Raw genomic sequence first — 27,639 nt, forward strand, 5'->3', positions numbered from 1 at the left:
ATTTATTTTTAAACATTTAACATCATGTAACGTTAATGACAGCATCAGGAATATAAGGCTGCTGTCTCTTTAAGACCGAATGCACCGATCCAATATACTGTTCTGTCCTTCCATAGACTGACTTTGCATCAAGCGGTTTAGTCAAAATTTTCTGAAGAGACTCGATCGCTTTTTATGATGAACAGATTTAATTTATGCTTTTACTCGCATATAAACCTTGATCAGCGAATGTACACAGAAACTCAACTGAACCTGAATGACGCACGAGAACAGATCTCTTCCGGTAGCTCAAACGTGCTGCGTAAACTTTTTGGAGGTGGTTGGTTCTTGTGCCTGAAGTTTGGATGCCTAAAGCCTAAATTAATGTTTATCATAAAAAGCGATCCAGTCTCATCAGAAAATTTGGACTAAACCACTCTATCCATATGGATTAGTTTTCTGATCTCTTTATGAACTTTTTGAAGCATCAAAGATCAAGTTGCAAAGGCTGTCTATGGAAGGACAGAACGCTGTCAGATTTCATCAAAAAGGTCTTTGTGTTCCGAAGATGAACGAAAGTCTTACGGGTTTGGAACGACATGAGGGTGAGTAATTAATGACAGAATTTTAATTTTGGGGTGAACTAGTATCAGTGTTCTATAAGCTTTGACAAAATTAAAAAGCAGATAAGCGCTAATGTAGAGCCCTGTACTTATTTTCCAACTGTTTATCATCACTTAAGACATAACCAACAGCGTTTAAGCGAAAACTCACCAAGCCGGGCATTTTTACATATTTCTGTGTGTATTTAACCGTTTAGGCACCCAAAGCTCAAAGTTCAGTTTGCTTGTCCGTGTTCCACTCCGTCTTAGAGCGTGCACACAATAAGCCGCTTGAGGACCAGTATCACTTTCGTGGCTAAATGCAGTTTTAATAATTCTTTTTATTTTCAAGCATGTCCTGCAGTTTAGCAGCAGTTTACTGTATTTTATGACAATCATTGATCTAGCTGATTTGGACAGCTGGGTTGCTGCCATGGCAATATTTCCGCTGTCCACGAAGTTGAAAATTTACTGTCATTTTCAGACCCCTGGTAGAACTGCCAGACCGGTGAATGTAGTGAAGCAATTTTAGCTGCGCAAAAAATGTATTGCGATTTTTGCATCATCTGATCTGCTCTTCTGGACGGCCCTTCTGATCTGCGTTTATAGAGACCACAGATAAAGCTATTATCAGGCGATAACAATCGGTGCTGATCAATCGGAGCACCCTTACGCCAGGGTGTTGGTGGCTCTGTCCATCTAGTGACTGTGTGACTGCTTATCGTAGATAAATTTCCACGCCCCATTTCAAAGCACAATCCCTTGGACGTAGACTTGTGCCTCCAGTGTCATCCTAAGATCAACATAGATTCACTTTATCAAACCCAGCTTGTCATGGTTTGAGTTCATGTGTTTTGCTACCATGTTACATGTTTTCCTTTTTCGCAGGATGGGGTGCCTATTTTAAGTATGACGCTTTGATTCGATGTAACATGTCTGCTGTGGTCTATCATCTCTGTTGTAGGATTACAACTAAAGGATTTGCACTTCAGTTTAACATAACGTCTCCAAAGGGCTTTGAATCGTTAGTATTTCCATCACTACCATAACAGCCTTTCACATTAAAACATTCTCTTTTAGTCTGGCTGCTTGTCCTAAATGAGCTACGGTGTTAGAAGAGCAAAACACTTCCCTCTTGGGCTCCAGGCTTTCTGTCTGGGTCTGTATGTGTGGCTGCAGCTCTGATCCTCCTCACCAGCCCCTGGCTGGATCTGCTGCCTTCTGATGAAAGCACAAGCACATCCGGTGAGCAGCAGAAGCCAAAGCGAGACTGTGATCCCTACTCTCCCCCACCTCCTGCCTTCCTCAAGTGAGATCAGTGATAGCGAGCGCCTTTTTGATCTTGCTAGTTCATGCTCCTCTCTACCATATCCCCCTAGACAAAGCCTTCTCTCTCCTTTTTCTTTTCTTTCCATCGTCGAGCACTTTCAGTTGCAGCATGTGGCTGTGCTCCAGACTTGTCAGATTTGCTTGTCATTACTGAAGAATGTCAAAGATTTACCGGGAGTTAATTAAATTACACTGTGCTGTAATGAAAAAAGAGGTGGAGGAGAGATGATGGGTTTGGTTTTGGTTGCTTTTTAGAAGAGATTGTTTGTTGTCAGAGAGAAGATAAACCTGCACCGCTAAAAGGAGTCTCAGGGCCGCCCAGCCTATTGTGAAGTCTTTCCCTTAGCTGTTGTTATCTTCTGTTGTTAAATCTAGTGGAGCCTGCTGTCCAAAAAACAAAACAAAAACTCTCCATCAAATTCCAATGGATGTAAACAGGAAGTGTGTCTTAAACAGGATATCGGGACCCTGTCTTTTGAAAGTTTAAGTAGGTTTTTTTTTTTTTTTTAAATAAGCAGATCATTATACTACTACTACTACTACTACTAATTATTATTATTTTGTGTAAATAGTCATTGTCTGGTAGGGCTGCAACAAAAGATTATTTTAATAGTCGATTAATCTATCGATTATTAGAACGATTAATCGACTAATCATCGATTATTGCACTGATTAATCAGTAATCTTTGTTTGATTATTCCACTTTAGCAATTAGTTAAAATATTGAGTTATACTGTACTTTAACTAGTAAATAAAACAAGGAAATCACTTCAGCTTTTGAAAGTGTATTTTTTAAAATAATTTTCAAGCCAACTGAATAGACCAATATCCTTCTGGTTTTCTTTCCCCCTCAGAAGTCATCAATAGTCCAACTGTTACAATGACTGGTACTGTGTTTTTAAGTCTGGGAATTGTAATAACTTTTTAATAATAGTAAAAATATTAATGTATTTGTGTAAAAATTGAATGTAATTATGTGGTGTTTTTTTTGTTTTGTTTTGTTTTTTTTGAAAAAGGCCCCTCTCTAGATGATTTTTATATTTATATATATATATATATATATTTATATACTGTACACACACACACTATCGAGTTTATGGTCATTGAATGGCTGAGGTAAATATTACATTTTGTGTGATATATTTGTTTGCAAGTTTTATTGACTTCTTTCTGCGGTTAAAACTCAGATTAAGTGATTACATTAGAGATTGATTCATTTCAGTAAGTTCAGTAAGTACTTTTTGATGTTTATTCACATTTATTTCGCGCTGTAATAGCAGAGATAGGTTCACATGCCGCTTGAACTGAGGTGTTACAGCGATCTGCTGCTCCACGTTAAACAGCATCACAACCACAAGTATTGTTTGAATCCCGTAGTGAAATTGACAGAATTTAAAATCTGAGACTTAGTTTTATATCAAAAGTAACCTGATCTGTCTTATCTGTATGCACATTGTCTGTGTCCTCTTTGCTCTGCGATGCATCTTTCACTGTGTGGGACGTGTGGCGTGAGAACAGTGAGTTTGAATGAGAGTTGGTGGCCCTGCATAACAGTATTCGGTAGTTATGCTAAACGTTATGTAATTATATTTTACGGGTTCGACTTCGTTTGCACTATGTACTCCAAAGCGCTGACTTCTTTTATTGGACTGGATCCGGGAGGGCTGCATTACAGTAATGCGCTACAGCGCCCCAATGGTTACACCGCGTTATTGCAGGCAAGAGACTATTCGACAACAAAAATATTTGTCGACAATTTTTTATTGTCGACGTTGTCGATAATGTCGACTAATCGTTTCAGCCCTATTGTCTGGTGAAAGAAATGTAAATAGATAACACGTAATGATGTCCCCTGAATGAGCCAGAATGACTCAGTGCCTAAAAGAACGTCCAGGAACTAAGGAGAGTGCTACAACGTTGAGCTGTCCATACACATGTGCCTGGATTCATTCTGAAATGAGTGTTTTTAGGATATGGGCAGAAGGTTCTAGATTTGAGAGTTTGCATTGAAATATTCTTTGGTATCTCTATGATGATTGACAGTAAGGATGATCTTTCCTCTAGCCTCTTTGGCTTCACGATGGACCGTTTGCAAAGACCGACCCTCTTTAGTTACTGTTGCTATTTGCTGCTCTCCCGCCACACATCATGTTCTCACTGAGTGAAAAATACATTGCGGAGCAAAGAGGACAGACAAGACAGAGCAGGTTATGTTTGATATGAAACAAAGTCTCAAATTTTACATTTTTTACTTAAGGAAATTTAAACGATAAGTACTGTTTTTTGGCTCTTCAATGTGTTGTGACAGATCGCTGTAGCGCCTCCATTTAAGCGGCTTGTGAACCGATCATCTCTTCCAACTAGTTTATTTATAGCATCAAATTAACATGAATAATCATCAGAAGGAATGTTGTGACTGAATAAATGCGGATAATTTCTGGTGAACAATTCCAATATTCTTTGAACATTTTCACTTTGTCAGGGTAAAAATTCACATTTGTGGCTCTCGCATCTTGTTTTTCTTTTTGTCTCACCTATAAACAAATCTGTTTCTCAGATTGTGTAGATGTTGTCTCTGGCGATTGAGTGATGACTTAGCCGGGGTGTGAAGATTATTATTTAAATGATGACATGCACAGAAGCCATGGAATCAGCGGAGTGATTAAGAGGCCATTTTCTATGTTAATGACATTAGCTAGCTCTGAGATAATGGCAGCTAAGTGCTGAGACCCAGCTGCTGAACCCAGAACCAGACATGAGCTGTGTCAAACACTCCTCACACTGCTCTGCTGTACTGCTGCATTTATTAGTGTAAAATTAAAAAAACGGTTAGATTTGTTTCAGCATTTTTTTTTCTTTTTACAGAATATGTACTTTATTGGAATAAAGACAATAAAAAGCTTGCAATGCAAGTTAATGTGCGAAGAATTTTCAGCTCAGTTCCAAAAGCTAGTGAGCTGCCAACCTAAGCAGTATTTTTTTAGGCATTTTTAGGTGCAAGGACTATTATACTTAGGAACTGAGATCCACTTTTTATTAACCGGATCCCTTGTTTTTTCGATGAATTAAATTTTAATACCAGTTCTTGAAGTATGCAGTGTGTAGGTAGAAATACATATGTAATCAGTGGTCAGAGGTTTTTTTTATTTAAAATGTATTGATAGGATCTTGTATTGCATTGTATTTTAATGCCTCTAAAATGTCTTTGAAGTCATAAGTCTTTAAAAAGTTTTTTGCATGTACACCTGTTGTAAAAATTGGATTTTAAATAATTACATATAATGTTCCCCCAAATATTTCTCTCTGAGTACTAAAATCAGTTGTTATAATGACATGTTTAAAGCTTACATTTTTTGGTAAGGATTAGGGCTGCACGATTAATTGTACGATTTGAAAAAACCCATTGAAATCGCGCTTAAACGATTTGTCTTAGTGCGATTATGAAATTGCTTAGCTGCAATTATTTTTTTATGCGTGGCTTGTCAATGAATTATGGCTCCAAATGCTAATCCAATCTGAAAACATCTGAAAGTTTGAATCGCTTATAATGTGCATTTGAAAAAACAACACGCGTCAAACATCTTTCCAGACATGAGAAGCATTTATTAACATCTTGTCCAACAAAAGAAAACATTTAATAATATGTTTTTATTCCAAACTCACTTCATAACAACAGTTGAGCATCCTTCTGTCAGATGAAGTGGCTTCTTACACAGAATATGGCAGTCGTGTGTTGATTAGTTATGTTTAATCAGTCAAAACGTTTCATTCTTCTGTTTATTCAGCTACAGCGATTGTATAGGATTTCCTGGAATGACGCATGTTCTACTTCGGCAGTAAGGCATATTTGCAGTTTCTGCCCGAGAGCGGCCTTTGGCTTTCAGATGGAGAAGCATTTACTACTGATCACAAAGCCGTACAACTCTGACAAGCTACGCATGAAATAATCACAGCCTTTGCCAAATCGCGTGTGATAAATTTGTAATAAATCATGCAGCCCTAGTGAGGATATTGCCAGATTGGGCAGTAGACCACAAAGCAACTTGCTAGGTTTTTGGGACTGACTATTGTCTGTCATTGTCGTCACAGATAACCCATATTTTTAGCTACCATCATCCTGGCACGCCTCCTCAAACCATTTCATGCTTGTAGAAAGATTTTGCCTCTGTAATTGGATTGGCTGTTTCTAAAGAGACTTCTGTCACTGATGGCACAGATGCGATGGAGTGATGATTTCTCTTTATGCATGCCCTTCAAAAAATGCATTTTTAAGGCATGTAATGGGCAACGGACTGCACAGCAAGGGAAGTACAAGAAAATGTTTACAGAACACTTGTTCCATTAAAACGTTTGGCTGTGCTACTTTGTATGATTATTTCTAATGAGTGTATCCAATGCTAATGTCACTTTGCATTTGTATAAACAGAAGCACCCGTTTCTCAAGTAAACAACACAAGAAACACATTCTTTTCCAGAAGACATCTCAGATGCGTCCTGAGAAGCTAGGCCAAGAACCTACAGGAGGGTCTAAAATCACAGATATGAGGAACCACTGGCGAAAGAGAGAAATGGACTCTGGAAAATGGATGCGGTTCCAGTTCCCCTCCCTGGTATCATAAATAACCTCACCATTGATCGGCTGTAGTCTGTGATTCTCCACAGCCATTCTCTCCACATTCATCAGCCCTGCGTCTGATGTGTTTGCCGGCTACTTAATCCAGCGATTACTCAGTTGGCCTTTGCCCAGTGTCTACAACTCTACTTATGTGTGATTTGCTGGGTTGCCCAGAATAGAGCATGTTATGGTGCTCATCTGTAATAACTCTTAAGTTATTCAAAAGCAGATGGCCCTGAAGTCAGACAGGATCTCCAAATCAGGGATCAAATAATTCAAGAATTTCATGCTCCAAGTGCTGAATGTGGAATTTGGTGAGATCGTTTCATCATAGTTTTACAGTCTCTGTGGATGATCAGTGTATTTCTACAGTGTGAGAAGTGAACTGATTTGAAGAGTCTTCTCAGGCAACAAAATGTGTAGCCTGGCAAGAACATGAGTATATAAGAAAACAAACAGAAATGGCAGTATAACACTTTCTCTGGTGCTTAATCATACATTTTTTATAAATGCCCAGGATACTAAAAAGAAAAGGGATTTATGATTCTACAATTTGGGAATGAGGATTAACAGAAATGGGTAATCAGGTCAGATGGTGGTGAAAAAAAGATTTTGACTTCCTTTTGTTTTTATCTTCCCGTCTTCCATCAGATTAGTCGGGCATCCATTCATTCTCTTTACTCAGTTGAAGTGAATTTGGACAGATGAATCCAGATAGTGCTCTGGGGCACTGAAGAGCTCCCATTGTCTAGCCTGTACCAAGTCTTGACAGTAGACATGTTGATACACTGTTCCCTTTATCTGGCCAGGTTGGGGCCATTTATTTTGTGACTGCTTCTGAATTAAAGGGCTTGCCATTTTCCATTATCTATGAGAGGCTAGTCTTTGTTCCTCAGTGGATGAATCTCCTGTTTCAGATGGAAGAAAACCTGTAGCAGTGAGGGACATGCCTCCCTTTAAGGAATGGGCATTTAATGCATTAATAATATTCGATGATCGCTGGGAATTATTCGATTATTATTCGAAAATCTCCCCCCTCCCCCGCATGCATGCATGCATGCAATGGCTACACACACATAAATAGGGAGAGAGGGAGAGAGACCATTCACGTTTTCACTCTGTATGATAACATTTTAATTCATTAGGGAATAGGCCCATCTTAACTCAAGCCATATAAGGATATTATATTATATTAATATAATTAACATAACCAAATAAGCGAAAGTAAAATTGAGCTTCCATGACACGCACCATGAATGATGAATGCCCGTGCGACCATGCACATTTTACTTTCACTTTCAAATTGGCACCAATTGGGGAGCGGCAATTGCTTGCATGGTCAGTTCATTATCATTCTTATTGAAACGCACAACAACAAAACAGTACAATGACAAACTTGCTTAAATGGGCACTTTTACATTTTGCTTTGAAACCAAATCTTCCGCCTGTTGTCTTGTCAGTCAAGAGTGAGGCGAAGTGAAAACTGTCTCCTGTTGTGACTCTCTTTCGGCTCACGCTGAATTAAGCATACACGTTTAGTTTTTAATTGTAGTGTCTGTTCTGTAACTGAACTAAATTATTTTTATTATTATAAAAAAATCAAAACAACGGTGAGGGGCGGTGCCACGGTGGGCAAGTGATGATACCGGTGTTGCGGCTGAACACCGGTAACACACAGACCAGTGCAGCAAGCCTACCTCAAGTCATAATGATTTTAGGCTAAACATGTTCTTACATATTGTGAACAAACTGAATGACTGAACTTATGTGAAAATTAATTTTAACATCTGTTATATGCCACGCAAGTCTACAGTGTGCATGTGAGACAATGTGTTCTTCTTCTGTTGTCTGAGAGTTGATTAACAGCTTTTAGGTGTGTTATTGGCAGTGCGTGCCACCGTCTGGTTACATGAACGTGTCACCACCACATCTGCATGAAAACATGAGGAATTCTATAATTCGATATTCTATAAATAACTAATCGAATATTCGAAAATTGTCGCATCCTTACTGCCTTTGGTCTGGTTCTTGGCTCTTTTTTTTTTTTTTGTGGCTATAAATAAGTTTTCACAATTTTAAATAAATATTTTAAATAAAGACAACTGCAGTTTTCTGCATTCTTTTCATACAGGCAGATGGGAGTCCTACGAGGTACAATTTATTTAATTCGATCCTGACTTAGAGGGGTTTCTGTGATAAATTGGGCCTTTTGGATAATCCTATCAGATTATCAGATCAGATTTGCATACCAGCATACATTATTCATTTAGTGTCTGCCTCTCCAATTATTCGAAGTCAGGTTTTTCTCCGGAGAGGTTTTAACATCTGTGCGACCCCGGAAATTCTGCTGGAGATTAGAGCTAATCAGCCTCAGCCTCCTTAGCTCTTCAGAGATGTGTTTACTGTTTTTGCCTTTCATTCTTCTTCACGCTTTCTTGCTCTGTCATGACCTGGCCTGGGCGCCATGCTCTAGTGGGAGCTTCCTCTCTGTGAGCGAGACAAAGGATCAGAGCACTGACAAAATGCCACTGCCATGCCTGTCAATGAGGGAGACGCCCTCTCACATCACAACTCGGCTCGGCATTGACCCCTTTGCCAGGTTCTTTTTGAAGGTATTTTTCCAAACGGTGCCCTCATACTTGGATTGATACAATGATTCTTATCATCCTAGCCTTGGCTCAGTGCCATCTGTTGAAAACCGTCTGGCCATTTATGCGGTATGTTGTTTGCTTACATCTTTGAATTCATGCAGTAGATAGAGCGGACTCTCTGATGGCTGCCTGACTACGTCTCGCCGCAGTCTAGACTCAATGTTTCACCCGCTGACTCGCTGTCTGATTCTGTTCTTTCCTTCTTCCTGACTGACTGTCTTTTGAGTCGCTGCTTCAAGGCTTAGTGTCTGACTGCTTGACAGATTGTTTGACTCTTTGACTTCTTCAGTCATGTTTTTGAAGTGAATCATTGGCTGGATTGATCTGTGCTCCTTGTGCCCCTATGGAGAACGATACTCCATATCCCCAGACACAACAATTTATGAAGCCTGGGAAGTCAACTGTAGAAGAAGAAGAAGATAAAAAAAAAAACAAGAACCGTAAGTCTGTGACAATAGTAGTTTTGCAATTCATCCCCTCGGTTTATAAACCATACTCACAGATTCTTAAATTGTTCCCTCGGTTTAACAAATCACGGATTTCTAAACCGTACCCACAATCCGTACGTAAACCAGATTGTAAACTGTAACTTCAGTTTTTCAGTCCGTACCTACAAATTCATAATCTGTGCCCAGGCTTTCGCAATCTGTTTCCACAGTTTTGCAAACTGTACTCACATATTTGTGTCCCATCCCTCATTTTAGAAATCTGTGCCGGTTGATTTGTCTATGGCTCATCTATTGGTTATATTGACTGCTTTTGCAGTAGATTTACATGGTACTGTAGTATAACAATAACAATAATAATAATCCAAATAGTGCCAAATTATGTTTCTGCCGGTGGGTGCCCACATTCCATACAGTTAATTATCCTATACTTGGTGTTATTTGGATTTCTGTCTTTTTCTGTGCAATGGTGCACTTGATGAATTCATTACACAAAAGTTATTTCTGTCTCACAAAGAGAAACACATGGACAAGCAAGTACATTACGAACCAAACAAAAACATGAGTACAACCCCTTTGAAAAGTAACATTTTAAACAATTTCTCAATGAACACAAAAACATTTTCCAAAATGTTGACAAGACTAAGTTTAATATAACATCTGTTTAACTTATAACAAATTTCCTGAAGAGACTCGACCGCTTTTTATGATGAAAAGATTTCACTTAGGCTTTTGCTCGCATGTAAAGCTCAACCGAACCTGAATAACACACAAGAACAAACCTCTTCCAAAAGCTCTGCTGCGTAGCCATTGTGGTTCATTGTCATGTGTTACACAGCACGTTTGAGCTTCCGGAAATTCATAACAATCTTCCCCTAGGACTTCATTTCTCCTAGTCTCATGTTGCCAGACCTTCAGACTGATGGCAGAAGGTCCATAGCAGCTTTGATTGGCCAAGGACCACCCAGAGGCCATTTGACTAACATGTAAAGCAGCCAATCACAGTTTGTTTTGTTCCGGGTCATGTTTAGGGGAGTGAAAATGTAACATCGATGTCCCTACAATACCAGACCATTATGTAAATCTCTTAGAAGTATTTTAAAGAGTCTATGCTGGAAACTTTACATTCTTCACATACTTTTGAAAATCTGGCATTTAGCTGACCCTGATGAGCGCACATAGTCTCACTTGTATAACACGACAGCTTGCTTCTTCCATAAGGGAGTTTGGTGTCACTTGATCTTTGTTTCCAGGCTGACTGTTAAAGAACGTGACACTGGAAATCCTTTAGAATCAGATGATGACTTCGAAACTCCTGAAGTGTTTCCAAGTTTGTGTGCCATATGCATCAGACATTCAGCCAATGGTCTGTGATTCCTGAGACTCAGACTACATTTCTCCTTGTTTTTCTTTTATCTATTTTGAATTATTTTCTGCTCATCCTTTCCTTCTTTTTCAAAGAGGGTTTAATTTTTGTTGATCTAGTTTAGTGGATTCTCTCGTGGTTTGGAATGACATATCCTAGATATGTGGTGCACCTCTGGCGGAAAGGGTAATTCATTATTCCTTGTGTGTATATCTGTTCCTCAGGGATGAGAGTGTTTGGGAATGACAGCTCTGTGTAACCTGGTTTCTTCCCCTAGCTGTTTATTCATGTCTGCCACTCTTCATAGCCGTCTTTTTTTCTACTATTTGGTTTTCATTGAAAAAGGCAGAATTTGAGTGCTTGTGCTGAATGAGACAGGTGGTGCTCTGATCTTTACATGTAGTCATCACTAGAATCTTAATGCAAAGAGAGCAACAGCCACATAAACATAGCCTGGGGTTGAGGTGTGCACTCTGAGCAACAGATTTGCTCAAACCCCTGCCATGACACTGCACAGCCAAACGCAATACCTTTGGGACTCCAGTAAGCAATCAGGAGACTAAAGGGATGTGTGGTTACCATGAAGAAACAGTACCCTATTCATTTGAGTTGGATATAGCTAAACAGGGTGGGGAAATGCATACTAAAGTACTTTAAAACCCATAGTGTGTTTTTAATGCTTAGTGGGTTCATAACAAACTGAACTTCTGGTCTCGAAGAGAGAAAAAAGGTGGAGAGAAAGAAGTTACTGAAGCATCTATTTTAAGAGAACACTACCTGCACCGAAAGCAGGTTACTGCATACTAGAATGTCTCGTATCGAGTCCTTCCTGGGAACATATTCGGTATCATCTGAGAATACAAAATGAGAACAATAAATTACTGTGTAAATTAAGTGATTTTTATTTTTACTTTTAATTTATGTTTTTTTTTTTTTTATGGTGTTTTGATGGAAATATTCATTGAATTTAGAAAATATTTTGCTATCTCGTATTCATTAATTTTTGGATTAAAATTATATCTAATTTTAATCTATAAAAAGAACATTTTAGTTAACTACACTGTAGGGATCGACCGATATGCATTTTTCAGGGCCGATGCCGATACCGATTATTACAGATAAAGAAGACCGATAACCGATATTTTGAACCGATATGTGTCTAGTGTAAAAATGAAAATTAATGTCAAAATTAAGGCCTCTGACAAAGACTCTCTTTAAATTATTTTAACACATCTTTAATTCTGAGAACTGTTCATAATAACAACATTAATATTAATAATAACAACAAACATAAAAAGTGCTGGGAGCATCCATCAGCAACATTCTGTAAACGAAGTAAAACTTAAAGCAAATTTAAACAGCAACAAATGAACAAATAATGGAAAATAAATATAATCTCTCTGAAGTTTTATAAAGTAAATTAAAATGGGTAACAATTAGTAGTATACAGGACAGCGTCATCCAGAAACGTGCAATGTGAGATTATTGACAATTTACGTTATTAGCATAGTGTTATTAGTCAAATGAGAGAGCGCGCATCGCGTCAGAGCTCGCGCTTGATGCCCTTTCAGCTCTTCAAAATTGCATAATGGTAATTCTGAATCTGTATGATAAATTATTTTGCAATCATGTTAGAATAAAGCAATATTTCTCCAAATATGCGCAATTTTTTTGAACGGACGCTGTTCAGTGAAGCTATGTGAACAACACAAAAAAAACCTGCAGCAGACGTGAGTGAATTCATTCGTGTTGATAATCTATTCACAATATAACGTTAAGTTGGCCGAATGGTGAGAGAAGTAGGTTTTAGTTTCACTATCTCAGCACTGATGTGATGATCCGTTAAAGCATATCACTGCAATGACGGACATTGACCGGGAATTCACAGTATAATAACTGAACGGGGCTTGTCATCATAAATCGATTATATTTAGGTGTTTTGCAACTTCATTGTAGTGATTTATTGCAACTTCAGAAACGTTTACTGCATTCTTACCTTCGAGAGATAACTTATTGATGTGTGATGATGATCACTGAAGCAGCTCCTGTGCTTTCGGTGTGAGAGCAGAACATTTTCCAGCCGCGCCAGCCGTATTGATTGGCCAGGCTCATGACTCCCAACAATATGTTTTTAGTCACAAATGCGAGTAAAATGCTTGTACTGTTTATGCCTGTGTGATTTCATCTTGTAATTCCCTTTGTCCCTTATCTTTACATCATGTTGCATGTTCTCAGTCATCCTTAGCCATCATTATCTGTTCTGATAAATGAACTGGTATTTTCTTCTGGTACACTCTTGTGTTTCCAGCATAATGCTGATCCTGGCATGCTTGGGGTTTCATTAAGCACTCGTTTTAAAAGTGGCAACATGACTGTAAGAATTTCATCCATCCTGTGTTCTAAGGGTGGTTATCTCCATTGTACTGGCTTTAATGTGACAAATAGGCCTCCGTTGTCCTGCTTTACACAAGAAACAGAGCTGCTAGTAGTGCATTCACAATAGGGGTTGTGATTCCTGCTGATAATAGCCTGTAATATCTCTGGTTTACAGCCCCCTTCATTCCTGAATCATTACTAGTGTGGAATGCGACGCACTATGCGCCTATTTGCTACCAGTATTTGTGGAGTTTATTTCCACCGCTGTCTCCATAGAAATGCAAACCCATGCACATAATTGAATTATATCTGCATGAATTAAACATGGTACATGATTCATTGACATTTGGTGGGTAGAATTAAACAATGACAAAGTTGTTATTGTTTTGTCCCTGTTTGTGTGGTTGTATTGGTTTCACTCAGCTCAAGTCAATTGTATTAGACAAATTTTCATTACAAGGAAGGTTTATGTATGAATTCTCTGAAAAAAATAAGGAGTAGAAGCAAGCACTGTGTCTTACTGGCATCAGTGTTACCAACGGTAATGATTATGCAATGAGAGAAGGATCCAGTCTGCTTTAGAGACCGCAAGGACAGAAGATATGGTAGGATCGTAGGCTGGTAAATGAACAGCGACCACGGTAGATCATGCCAAAGGCAATCCGTCAGAGGCTCGTTTGCTTATCTGAACCAAGCCTGGGCCTGGGGATCCAAATCACAGTGTGCGATAATGTTTGCTTAATCACTGGTACAGGAAGAAGGAAATGAGCTGACTTTCAATAGGCTCCAGGAAATTAAATATGCTCCACACGCTGCAGAAATGAGGTAGTGTCAGAGTTCTCCATGCCTCTGAAGTGACAGTGTTTTAATTCTGTTAAATATGGAAATATTCCCATAGGTTTGCAGTTTACAGAAAGACTTTTCCACTTGTATTTACAGTCAGGTTGAAATTTTAATCCTAATCTGATGTTCATTATTTGCCTCTTTTCCAGTTTCTCTGTCTGAAGAACATCCGAACATTCCTGAAAGTGTGCCATGATAAGTTCGGCCTGAGGAACAGTGAGCTGTTTGATCCCTTCGATCTGTTTGACGTGAGGGACTTTGGGAAGGTAAGAAACAGTGGTTTTGCTGAGCATGCAGGCTGTCTGGGACTATTAATCATTTTACACCATCACGTCTCCGCAGCTGAATGACATTAATGTCGTGTGCACTTTTATGAGAGATTAACACAAAAGTGGGGCTATTGTGCATCAGCTTTGTTCCACTTCTTACAGCTCTTACACACAACCCATTAATGCCGGGGGAAATATAAAAGTGTGTGCAATGCTTAATCGGCCATGTGTGTATTTCTTCCCCCTAGCCTTATCTGCTCCACTGTGCGTTTGAATATTCACATGCACATTTGATTACACACCTCGGGGTCACAAGCGTGCCTGTGTGTGCCAGTGCATATCTGTGTTGCTACCTCTATATGGTTTGTGTGTTTATGCATGTTTCCAAGGATTTCAGCAGTACTTGTTTGATGTGAATGATTTTAGTGATTTGGTGGTGAGTTGCATTGGAAGGATCTGGTAACTATTCACAGTACCATCTAGCCTAGCTTTGCAGCTTGTTGGGAATCCCTGAACCACAGTTTGAAATCCCCTTTGAAGTAGGCATATGTGAATCAATGAACATTTCAGGCAAGTATTCCCCATTATGGTTTTTGCTGTATTCCCGTTCGATTTCAGAGTGTCCCGGCTATTTCCACATCTTTAAAAGTCATCTTATGCTCTGTCAGAGCTTTCCTTAGTGCATAAGCACCCTTATGCTGACTTTGCTCTGACGGTCATCCAAGTATTGGAGAAAATGTGATGTCTTTAAGAACAACTGCACCCTCATCCTTATATCACTATGGCAGTTTAGTCAATTCACTGACCTCCATGATAGAAGCTCATTGTGAATTCTGTTTCTTCATGCTAAGTCAGCTTGATGTTTATCGTTTATATTGGGATATGTGTTCTTCATTATAAGTATAGTTTTAATAGTGAAAATATTAGTATAGAATATTAGTTGAAAAAAGTGCTGTGAAAGTGCTATTACTAAAAGTAAAGAGAAGACAACCCTCTTAATATTGATCACTTGAGTTGCATGAATTGATTGGACTTGGAGTATTTACAGGTGCAAAGCACTTATTCGACCATTGAAACGTTTGGTTCAGGTTAACTACAGCTCAGCAAGTGTGTCAGGACATTTCCAGTGCGTGCGGTCTGAAAAGAAAGGAACGGCAAGGTGGAGAGAGCGTTTTGAAGTCTCAAAGGGAGGGGCGTAGACAGCGAGATTAAGCCTTTGCCAGACTGTGAGCTTTAATGGATAATGTGGAAAACGGTGAGTGAGAGTCAATGAGCGCACGGAAAACAATATTAAAACCCTCAAGCAGTCGGAATCAATCACATACACCCTCCACATGTCAATGTGTAAATTGTGTTTGCGTCGACTCGAAGTTGACGGGCTTGTCCCATCATTGATTCTCCATTAAGGGCAAGCAGCGCATTAAAATGTATTGAAGTAGGCAGCTCGATGTCATTGCACCATACATGCAAATCATCCACCTCCTTTTAAATGAAGAGAGACGGATGCTTCTCAAGCTTTAGAGCTGAAGGTTAGAAAGCTTTTTTAATCTTTCAATAGCACATACAATGTTGAACTTTCACCTGGGGTAGTAATATATCTCCCTGGCCTGTCAAACTCAGGGTGTCTTTAATTGGAGTGGAGAGTCTCAGTCCTTTGTGTCCTTACAGTTGGTGGGATGGTTGACATGTCTGTGGCTTTTTTAGGGATTATTGGTCTACACACTATATATATATTGGCTAATAAAGTATTAGATGGGACTGTTAAACTAATTAAGATGGAACACTTTGTTTGTGCCGCTCTAAGCCATATAGAATCGGTCAAATAGAAAAACGTATCGGGCAATGACGATATTAAAAAAAAATTTGATATATCGGCTGATATATCAGCCTTGACGATATATGGGTCGCAGTGTTTCCCCCAGAATTTAGTGAGACTGTGGTGGGTGGACATCGGCCCTTGTAGGGGGGTCCGGGTGCATGCCCCCCGGAAGAAAATTTTGACATTTTACATTTAAAGGGTGCATTTTGAAAGCAAAATTAAGTGACTACATCAGTGAGGAAATTTATTCTCTTGTAAACAATTTTGTGCTCTTGTAGTAATTTATTTAATGGTTGCATAGACATGAGTTACATTAGTCACATAAACAACATATAGTAAATGATAGTTCATGAATGGTCAAACATGTAGAGTATACCTTTGAACCATCAAAAATATGTAGTAAAAGAGATTACCTTTGTTGAATGAATTTATTTCTAGTGTAATTGGTGTGGGCCACCGGTAATACATATTTATTATGTACAGTTATATTACTAAGGGTGTAATGTTTCAAATTACTCACGGTTCGTTTTTTTATTACGGTTTTAGGGTCACAGTTTCAGTACGGTTCGGTATGTGCTATGTTCAGGGGAAAAAGGACTGTCAAATAAAAATAAAGAAAATAACAACATAATCAAACTACAAGCACAAATAAATACAGTAGAGCAAAGATTCAAATAAAATAAACCGTGCTTTTTAGGTTTTCAGTAGTTTTCAGGTACAGAATAAAGTATTGAATAAAGTAATCAAATGTGAAATAACATTACAGATTTGACTGTATAAATTAAAGATTAATCCTTATTAAAGTTACAAAAGCTATTCAATCAAGAGCAGTGAGTGAGTGAGAGTCTTCTGGCTCTTTAATGTTTAAATTGGCAAGGGTTAAATGCATTTAGTTTAAACACAGATAGCAACACCGTGTGTTGCTCAGGTTTTACCTGCACTCAAGCGCTATCAGCAACCGGTGCATACGGCACTTGCATTGAACAAAGTTTACATAGAGTGACTGTTTTGTCCACTTTTTTTGGTCATCACTGTTGTTGTAATGTATTGGGAAGCCAGAATGCATATCCATAGACAGAAACATTAGCCAAACTCGGTCTGTCTGTTGTAACACCTCAAGCACGTGATTTCCCCCGACTCCACTTCGGAGGGAGAATCTAGTGAACGCCTGCTGTTCCCCTGTTCTGTCTTATGCAGACAGAAATAGCTCCATTCGCTTAGCGGAGCAGATATTCGTCTTCTATGGGGGTATTAAAAGACACTATATTTCCGGTTCTCATATATTCATATATATTACAAACATTATGTTTCCGGTTCTTTTTGAGACCGTGGTGGGACAAATTAGAATGTGGCGGGCCGCCACAGTCTAGTTAATGTATGGGAAACACTGGGTCGACTACCACTGGAGAGATGTGTTGTCTGTTTTTAGTTTTGTCACTGTAATGCTTGATTCCTCCTAATCCAAACGGTGCCATGAATTACTAATTTCCTGTTTTGTTTAAGAAGGGAACACAAATCTGTTTAGTGTGAATATTTTGTCTCCGCATGCTCTCTATTCATCAGCATTTAATATGTTTTTCCTGGGAGGAGCAGCTAAGGAGACACCTGTCCCTCCTGATGCTTTAGGTAATTGCCTCTCATCCCTTTCTTCATCTCGCTGCATTTAGGCCTTTTAAACAGATGGCTCACCCCCACATCTCTTGCTAAACTCGCCGGAGCGCTCCTGTCAGCACTCTGATGTTTCATGCCCTCCTCTATCCCATCAGCTCATGGGACGCATCCTTACGACAGTCACAGATGGACCCAGATTCTTCTTAATGTTCCATATTCATCATTACTCATAAACGCAAAGCTCTCAGGGGTTCGCTTTTGGTTTAATATGGCATTCAAACCGAACTGCTTCTGTCTTTCCCTCCCTAATTGGATCTGAATATGCAGTTGTTTAAATGAACACCACAATCATTTTTGTTCACATCTTTGTGACAATTAGCGTGATGACACTCCACCTGTTCACAGCCTATTTATAGCTTTGATTTTGTAGTGTGAATCAGACAGGTTGAATACTATTTTGATTATTTGGCACTAGATTGCACTCAATTGACCCGCTGCAAGCTGGTTCTGACATGGCTGTTCTACAAAATCTTATTGACCTGCTCTCTTTTGTTTAGTGTTGTCATAATTATCCCTTGTCTTTATTCAAAGAAAGAACGACCTCCCAGTGGGCTTGTGTGGGCGCGCTTTAAATTAACAGTTCATCTGGGGGCAGGATCAGTAAAATAGCTTCTTGATTGACACCACTGGGGCCCTTTGGAGACCTCTGGGAGTCCCCTCCCCCCCTTAAGATTAAATAAGAACAAAGGGTGAGAATTTTTTGCACAGATTCAGTGACTTTTTTTCCAATTAAATATTTCAAATAATTTTTTGTGATCTATAAAAGAAAATCAGATTTTTGTTATCGTGTCTAGAATGTATCATATCATATATAAAGTATATCATATCACTCGCATTGTTTGACTGACAGACGGCAATGGTTGGAGTTATGTCATTTGTGTTCTACTGAAGAAACAAAGTCACCTACATCTTGGATGCCCTGGGGGTAAGCGGATAAATGTCAAATTTTTATTTTTGGGTGAACTATCCCTTTAAACACAGGATTTGCACAGAAGTCGATTCTTAAAGATGGATCGATACCATCTGTTCATGATCCAATTTCACACGTATTTCCTGATGTTTGCAAATTGTCTTTGTGAATGTGTTTGAATGTGTATTGGAATTGCAAGCTTGGGTGGGGAACACAAACTGATTTGCATTTAAAAGTACACACACCAAATCAGCATTTTTTTTCTCCCACCCAAAAATATGCAGTTAAAACATGGTATAACAAAAAATCCATGGGGTATTTTGAGCTGAAACTTCACAGACACATTTTGGGGACACCTGAGACTTGTATTACATCTTGTAAAAGGGGGCAAAATAGTTCATCTTTAATGCTAAAAATATAAAGTTACACTTTCCCTTTTTATGCAGAAAATTTATTTTGACTACCCCTCCCTTGTTCTGTCTATTCTTACTGCAGGTTTTCTCTTTTGTTTTTCAGTATTGTGCTAAAACAGTCTACTGTACAAATGTTTTTCTTTTGAAATCACAATTACAATACTGTGACCTATTGTGCTTGCTCTCACCATGTGCATAATTTTTCTCTGCTCAAGTATACTTAAGCCTCTCCTCTCCTCTCCTCCTCTCCTCTCCTCTCCTCTCCTCTCCTCTCCTCTCCTCTCCTCTCCTCTCCTCTCCTCTCCTCTCCTCTCCTCTCCTCTCCTCTCCTCTCCTCTCCTCTCCTCTCCTCTCCTCTTTAAACGTTGTCTCAAAAATAGCCTGTTGCCAGGCACTATGTACTGCAGCAGAGCCTTGCTCAAATACCTGTAACACTGTGCTTTGAAAAAGTTGCTAAGGAACAATGGTGACATTAAAGAATAGACTCTCTGTAAAGGTTATTGCGGTGGTTTGAATTGCAGTTAATGCCACGGAGCCAAGCTGAGGTTGCACTGATGCATTTGCAAGTTGGCTGAGGTTTTATCAGGCTGGCCTGCTTTTATTTTTCATCAGTGGTGCCCTTTTGACCTAAAGAAGTGTGATACATATTGAACAAAAAAAAACATCCGCTAAAGTGCATGTCTCCTGATGTTAAATGGTTAGAAAAGTTTAAGGAGGTTATTTTTGTTGCTAGATAAGAAAATGATTCCTTTGCATCCATTTGATATGGTTAAACAGTGAAAAATTTGTCTCTTTAAATTCAGCTTAGTTTGGGATTAGCTCTAATTACTTTCAGTAGCAAATTGCTTTTTCAAAATCAATTTGGTTCGGAAAGTTTCTCTTCCATTTCCAAAAGCATCCTGTTGTGAATTAAATGATTTTGAGATAATAAAATTTATAGGCTATGTTTGCCATTGTTGTGGGAAGCCATATCATTAAAGTGAATGTTCCTGAATGCAAGGAGCTTTCCTCCTCATGCCAGTGACATATGCCTCTGTGTCCCTGTCACATGCCTTTCCCCAGCGACTCCTGTCCGTCAAGAGCAAGGCTGCCTGTTTTAACATAAAGCTGCTAACACAATCAATTATTCATTCAAAACGTCTCACTCTTGATGATAATTCTCCTGTTATGAATAATTGAAGGGAAGTACCTGCTTCACTTTGGACCTTCCCCTTGCCTCTATTTCCCTCAAAATGCTTCATTAGCTCTTACCTTGTTATTGAGGTTCCTGCTGAAACAGGTGGTTGTCAGCCCTTATTCATCTACTGACAGCCCATAATAATCGACTGTGTTCTCTTGTTCTCTCTTGTAACAATTAACATTCCCATCATGACTTTAGCATAAGTTTACCAAAGATGTATCTCAGAATAACCCAAAGTAGAGCTGCACAATTAATTGTTAAAAGATTGCAATCTCGATTCAAACACCCACGCGATCTTATTCTTAAATGACGATGATTCGCGTTGTCACTGCAGCTGATCCATAGAAAGTATTTATCATAGGTATCAAACAGCCTCACAAATGTCTTTTCAACCACACAGTATCCTTATACTAGGATAGTGCTGATGTCTATGGTAGTGATTAATATATAACAGTGCTTCCCACAGGTTTGAAATATACTTGAGGTGGTAGCCGGGTGGAAAATCCTCCTGTTACCCACGGCACAAAAATGATCTACTACATGTTACAAACAATAAATAATGTGTGACTTTATAAAAAAAACAAACAAAAAAAAAAAAAAACATGAAATTCATTTTGATACAGATTATGCTGTGTTTTAGGGGGGGATATGAAGTAGGCTACTTTTTTTTATCCATTTACCGCAAAATTCCTCAACTACACTATATGTATGCATATGAAATATTACATATTAAATAGGAGTTGTTTCTGGATATTGATCTAGGTTTTAGAGGCAGAATTCTGTCATCTGCTGGTTAGAGAAATCTGTAGGAAATACATCCAGCAGAGGACCCATTATTTTTTCTGGATGTGGCCAACTGCTCTTATAAATGCAACATGGAACAAACATGATCGTGTGCGCATGCACCAGGTCTTTGTCTGTTAAATATCCACCGCGTCTCTGAGGGTCTTTGCAGCACTTGTGGAATTGTCAGTGGGAGTAAACACTGAACGAGCAGGTACGAAACGCATAAAGCGAAGGGAGACGTTCCAATATTTAGGGGCCGTTCACAAGTCGCGTCTTTTGCGCGCTCACGTTCCTTATTTTAAATGTAGATGCGGGCAGAACATGCTCAAATAGAGAGCGAAAGCTCTGCCAAGATGGACGAACAGCTGATCATACCTGTACAGGGCGAGTTTTTTATTTCTCATCTCCATAAGTAGTAGTATAATCTAGTATTGGAGCTAATGCAAGGTCTGGAAATCCATTTATCCTTTGCTGAAACTTTGTCTTCTTGGAGAACACGGCTCATGATTGCTTAGCAACAAGCGTTTTTGAAAAGAGGAGAAAGCGCTTTCCACGCGTTTTTAGACACAATTTAGATGTCAATTTTTAGATGTGAACGGCCTCTAAATCGAACGCGGATGGTTTCATTATCTCGGGCGGATAAAAAAAGTATAAGGGAATAAAAGCAAACATTTGCCACCAAATATACTTGGATGGCCATTAATATACCTGGGCTGCCCGCCCAGGTAAAGTCTATGTTTGGGAAGCACTGTAATATATAGGGTGTAACAATATATCACAATACAAAAATGCAACAGTATGTATCGTGGGTAGTGACAATATGTATTTTATATAGTTCACCCAAAATGAAAAGTTTGTGTCAGTACTACATTGAACTACTATATGTAATTATGAATATAATGTATAATAATGCAATGGGGTAATATTTGTGGGTCCTGATAATGCCAAATGTCTTTTTTTGTCTTCAAGATACGTCTTGAAGTATCGCAATAATATTGTATTGTGGGTTCAGTATTGTGATATGAGGGTATCGTTACATCCCTAATATATTACCTTTTTTAATTCATTAATTTAATTTAATTTAATTTAATTTAATTTAATTTAATTTAATTTAATTTAATTTAATTTAATTTAATTTAATTTAATTCATACTACCATTTTTAATTCATGTTCTTTTAAAAATTATGTTTTTGATTAATATCGCATTTTATTAAATTCATTTGCTATATTTTTAAATTGAGCATTGTTGAAGTGAGAGGAACACAACCAGGAACTGTAAAAGGTCACACTTGCAAACTTGGAATGTCTTGGAGCATGTGCACTTGCCCCATTTGTGCACATGCTCTTTTTCTTGTTCTTTCCAGTAAAGTCAGAACTAACCCTACTACATCTGTTTTCTATTGTTAGCTGTTATGTGAACAATAAGTACGACATCAAATTTTAGTCAGCACCTGAGCTGCACACATGTAATAAGCTCTGCTGTGTTTCCAGCACAAAAGCAAAAGGGGAGCAATATTTCATAAATCTGCCGAGACTGTTTTTCCAGAATCAGCTCTTTGTTTTTCTGGTGATCTTGTTCTCTGACAGGAGGTGATGACAGGCAGCAGCGTTTAATTCTGCAGGAAGGCAAGTGATGAACTGCTGAACACATTGCACGCAGAGACCGAAAGCACCCTGCGCAATAAAATCTACTTTGTGGAAATAATTGCTACTCTTTTGTCTTCCCTTTGAGAGTGTAACACTGTGGCAGAACCGCACAATGGCCTCTGCCGGGTTTCTGTTTGAACATTCTCTGCACATTGTCTCGCCACATAGTCCAAAATGCAGTCAGATGTGGTGCAAAGAGAAAGTGAGGGAGTTTTTAATGTGCTGGCTGGTCTACGCGACACACTTGGGGTGTCTCCGGTGTGCCATGGCAGTAAAGAGGAGTCATTCAGGAAGAGCAGCTTCCCTCCAGGAAGTACTTCCACATTCAGCTCCAGCCGTGAGCAGCTTGCAGAGCACTCTCATTATTTTTCTTTCTCCTTCTGTCCTGCTCCGCTCCGCTCGCCCTTTAGTTTGCTGCAAACCTAAAGGAATTCCTCTGACAGACAGGTACATTTTTTTTGAGTTCGTGAGCATGAATAATAAACCTTGAAAGTGCATATAGCGTATTTGTCCTTCTCCATAAACTCCAAAGATTGAATAGCCTAGGTACATGTGGATAATAAGTTGTGCTCAAGCTGACCTCTCTGCCCTAAAGCTCAACGAAAGTGTAAACAGGAACACTGCGAACCGTGTTAATCTTTTAAAAATGACTCAGGCAGTGAATAGCCTGGCAATGACCCCTCCTCCAGAGGGATTTCATAGCTTTGGATGATATGTATTAAAGTCTCAAAAGTCAGGTAAAGCATTCAAGGTGAAATATACTTTTGCCTTATCCAATGTTGCTGCTAAATCAACAAAAGATGCATCTCAATTCAAGTTGTGATTTGCTGTGCATTTTCAAGGTCATGAAAAGTGTCTGATCACACAGTGCATCATCTAATTCAGTTAATCCAACCAAAAGTATGCTAAAACTAGTCCAGATTTGCAGGCAAAATAACAAATACATAGTGCTGATTCTAACAATTCAGGAGTTTGCTTTCAATGCTCTAGTTGTGAAACTCAACCCAAGAAGTTGTGCTTGGAAAATAATCAACTTGTGTAAATGTCAGTGGATGTACATCCTCTGGTGCCCATTAAAAGACACTATCTGCTTCTCACTCTCTCTCTCTTTCCCTCTTGCAGTCGAACTAATCAGGAACTGTGCTGTATAAAGCCTGCTGCGCCACTCTGGGTTCCAGGCTACTAAAAGCCATAAAAGTCAACCACAAGTGGATCTAATCTGCTCTCATATTCCCTATCAAAGACTTGTGATATGTAAATTGGAACTAATGCATTACGTGTATATCTATTACTCCTTTGCATGTTTATTACAGGAGGAAGACAGAAGCCTGGACTCCTTTTTGCAGGAGTCAGAGTTCCCCTTAATGTAGAAAATCCATTAATCTGAGATTGTCAGCGTGGGGTTGTAATCATGATTTTTTCCATGTCTATTCTTAGTTTTCAACATTTCTTTTTACTTTATCATAGCATAAGAGTTCAACAGTGACCACCCACAGCAGTAAAGCATTGTGACTTCAAGAAGTCCTACGTTCTCAAACAACAAGTATAGAGTGCAACAGTGTAAAAAAAAAAAAGCCTCATTGGGTTAAAAGCCATGTACCAAGCCAACAAGCTATGATGTGAATCGTAGCATTACAAACTTTGTTTTGAAGCAAAAAAGTGTTTTAAAATTAGAACAAGACAAATGGCTTTAACAAGGGAAAGAACTGCAATCCCGTGAAGCACAACACATGACGTAATCAAAATTAAAAACATGGAGAAATATAAAATTGATTCGCAGTGCTTCAGCGTTGTGGGTTGTGTAGTAGGAGAATGTACATTTTCATCAGGAAATCTGTGGGTTAAACAGGATTATATCAAAAATATAATTTGAAATAATGCTAGCTGATGTCTTCAACAAAAACATAAAACATGGATTAACAACTTCACTGCTCACAATAGGTTTGTCTTTAAAGATTTTTAAATTATCATAAAAAAAATTCCACTATGGATGGAAAAAATTAATGGGATCTTTACTTCTGGAACCTGACTGTTGCACTTTATTTGCATGTAATTGAATATGTATATATTTGCAATATACTTAAACTACAAATTATATTTTATACTTAAGTATGCAACAGTAGTTTTATATTGTAGCATTATCTTTTTATTTCATTCACAGTGCTACATCGGATTGGTTACTGTTGTGCTTTGTTTGGGGGAATTTTCAGGTTTTTCTCAAGCCCTTTGATTATACTCTACATGGCACAAGATAATTTGATATGGATGATAAATGTTAGTCTTCTCTTTCTCTGTCTCTTCCTCTTTGACTTATTGAATCTTGAAAATGCCCTGTCAGGTGGTGCGAGACCTCATGCTGTGGGTGCTAAACTGTGTCCCACCTTCCTCCATCTCTGTTCATTTCTCACCCGTAGGATTGCCCCTGCTAGGTAGCAATAATAACCACTGACTGCTATGCTGTGTTAGCGAAAGATGTCACAAAAAACCATGTAAGCACCTGCGTCCCACAGCGCTCTTCACTAACTCTCTAAACTGCATACTCGAGTCCTGTAAAACCAAAAAACAATTGATTTAATTTCTACAAAAGATTTTATGAATTACAACACTATAATGTACAGTATGAAATACAGGTTTTCATTTTAAGATTGGCTAAAGATCACTTGGAACAGTGTTATTAAATTATTAGTGTTTTTAAAGATTTTAAAGACTATATGGACATACCAATAAATACATTTAAAAAAATCTCTAATATTGGCAGATAACCAATGCGGTGTGGATTTATTGTACAGTCCCACCGGATTGTTGTAGATCAACACAGAAATGTATCTGATGTCTGCAAAATCTCAAAAAAAAGGTATCTATGCTATTGTCAAGATCCATGGCCAATGTTTTGACAGGAAGTTAGGTGTTGGGTTGCAGACCTTCACTTTGTGAGTGGCGAGAGAGAATTGTAGTTTGTTCTGTTCATTGCTTTCTGTCCATTTTTGAATGAAAAGGATCCAGAATAATTGGTTGTTAGCTGGCTAACCCTTGATTATTGCTGTTTTCTTGTTGCATTTGTTTCTTGTTCTTTTTTTCATTTTTATTTGTTCTTGGTTGTAGATTACAGGGAGACAGAGAGAGAGAGAGAGAGAGAGCAGTGTACAAGAGAAGGAAATATAGACAATAACGCAGATACAACAGCACAAAATATTACTTTCACAGCTTCACATTTGGACATGTTATGACTCCCTACTCTGTCATCAAAGAGAGTGGTCTTTGCCAAGGAGATCTGTGTGCATTGATGCCAGTGTATTGAGTAGTGAGGGCCTGACAGTTTGTCTCTGAACTCTCAATTACCTCAGCATGAGAATGAATGGACTGCCTCTTTTTACAGTGTGAGAGCAACATCAAAGACCATTGGAAAGTGGCGGGTGGCCGTTGTGCCGCTTCAGGGGCTTGTTGTCTGTCAGAATGCTGGTGTAGCCAGAGGCACTGCAGAGTTCTTTTCGATGCTTCATGATTCTTTTGTTTTTCTCTTTTTGTGGATGTTAACCCTTCACAGGGCCCTTGAGACCAGTCACCACTTTGTGATACCATTCCTAGTCAAGTCAACACCATGTCCAGATGATCAGCCCAGACTGTTTGCTTTTAAATTATTTGAAACTTGTAGAGTCAGCTGAAACTGGTAATAACTAAATAATTATATTTGTAAGGTTCCAGTTTTGTTCAAATGAAACTGAGACATTTCCCTAAAAAAAAATAAATAAAAAAAAACCTTCAGGGCAAATTATTTCACTCAACAGCCATCTTGACAATGCCTCTGGGCAGCTGATTTCTTTTAGGGCTGGGACACATCAATTCTTAATTTGCGATACAATGATTCTGTATCGATTCTGATATTTTCTCTCTCTAATTGATTCTGAACATAGTTTTAACAGCAGATGGCACTCTGTGCTAGTTTTTAACTGCACTCTCAAGTGCTCACAAAGAAGAGTGCTGGACAGCAATCTTGTTTTCGGCTGATTCATGCAAGTGGTAAATATACTTGCACCTCAGCTCAGAATGCTTTTATGACGCGAGATGAATGTAAACACAGCCCACTGCGAACACCCTTGTAGTTTGCTTCAAACTTTTCAAACTTTATGAATGACTATTGTTGGTTTAAGTGGTGTGTAAAGGAACTGGAAGCAAGCAGCGTAGGGGTGTTTCTAAAGCACGTAGTGCCATCTGCTGTTAAAAACTAAGCTCAGAATCATTTAGAGAGAGAATTGCGACACACCAGAAATATCAGAATTGCTCCAGATATATCAAGAATCGAGAATCGATGTATTGTCCCAGCCCTAATTTCTTTGCAGCCCTCCTCTGCTTGAATGGGCAAAGACTGAAATTTCAATTTCAATATCAGATCTAAGGCTGGGTCAAAATATACTGATTTTTCGATTAATTTTTTTCTGAATTATTCAAAAAATCTCAAACTCAGTTGTTGTATGAATCAGTCTAACAAATCCTTCACTGAGCAATTGAATATTTCAGTAAATTACAGGATGGATGGATGGAATACATTGTGTAATATTTTGTTTTGTGTTCATTTATTATACCTGTTAAAGGTGCTACAGAGGATGTTTTGTTTTATACATTTTTGCAATATTACTTGAAACTGTTTACTGATAAAAGACTAAGGGTGCTTTCACACCTGCCTCATTTAGTTCGGTTGAATCGTACCAGAGTTCGTTTGCCCCTTTGGTGCGGTTCGTT

General features: G+C 38.6%; 1 protein-coding gene across 4 annotated transcripts in view; it reads left to right on the forward strand.

Moving 5' to 3' along the window:
- vav2 (vav 2 guanine nucleotide exchange factor) overlaps positions 1-27,639 on the forward strand; it is a 206,121-nt gene that overhangs the window by 47,418 nt on the left and 131,064 nt on the right. For all 4 annotated transcript variants that reach the window (XM_067375592.1, XM_067375589.1, XM_067375590.1 and 1 more), the window contains exon 2: positions 14,357-14,473. In XM_067375592.1, the coding sequence (XP_067231693.1) occupies positions 14,357-14,473 (117 nt within the window). The remainder of the gene's footprint in view (positions 1-14,356; positions 14,474-27,639) is intronic.

The sequence above is a fragment of the Chanodichthys erythropterus genome, chromosome 22 (assembly GCF_024489055.1).
Source record: "Chanodichthys erythropterus isolate Z2021 chromosome 22, ASM2448905v1, whole genome shotgun sequence".
Classification (NCBI taxonomy): Eukaryota; Metazoa; Chordata; class Actinopteri; order Cypriniformes; family Xenocyprididae; genus Chanodichthys; species Chanodichthys erythropterus.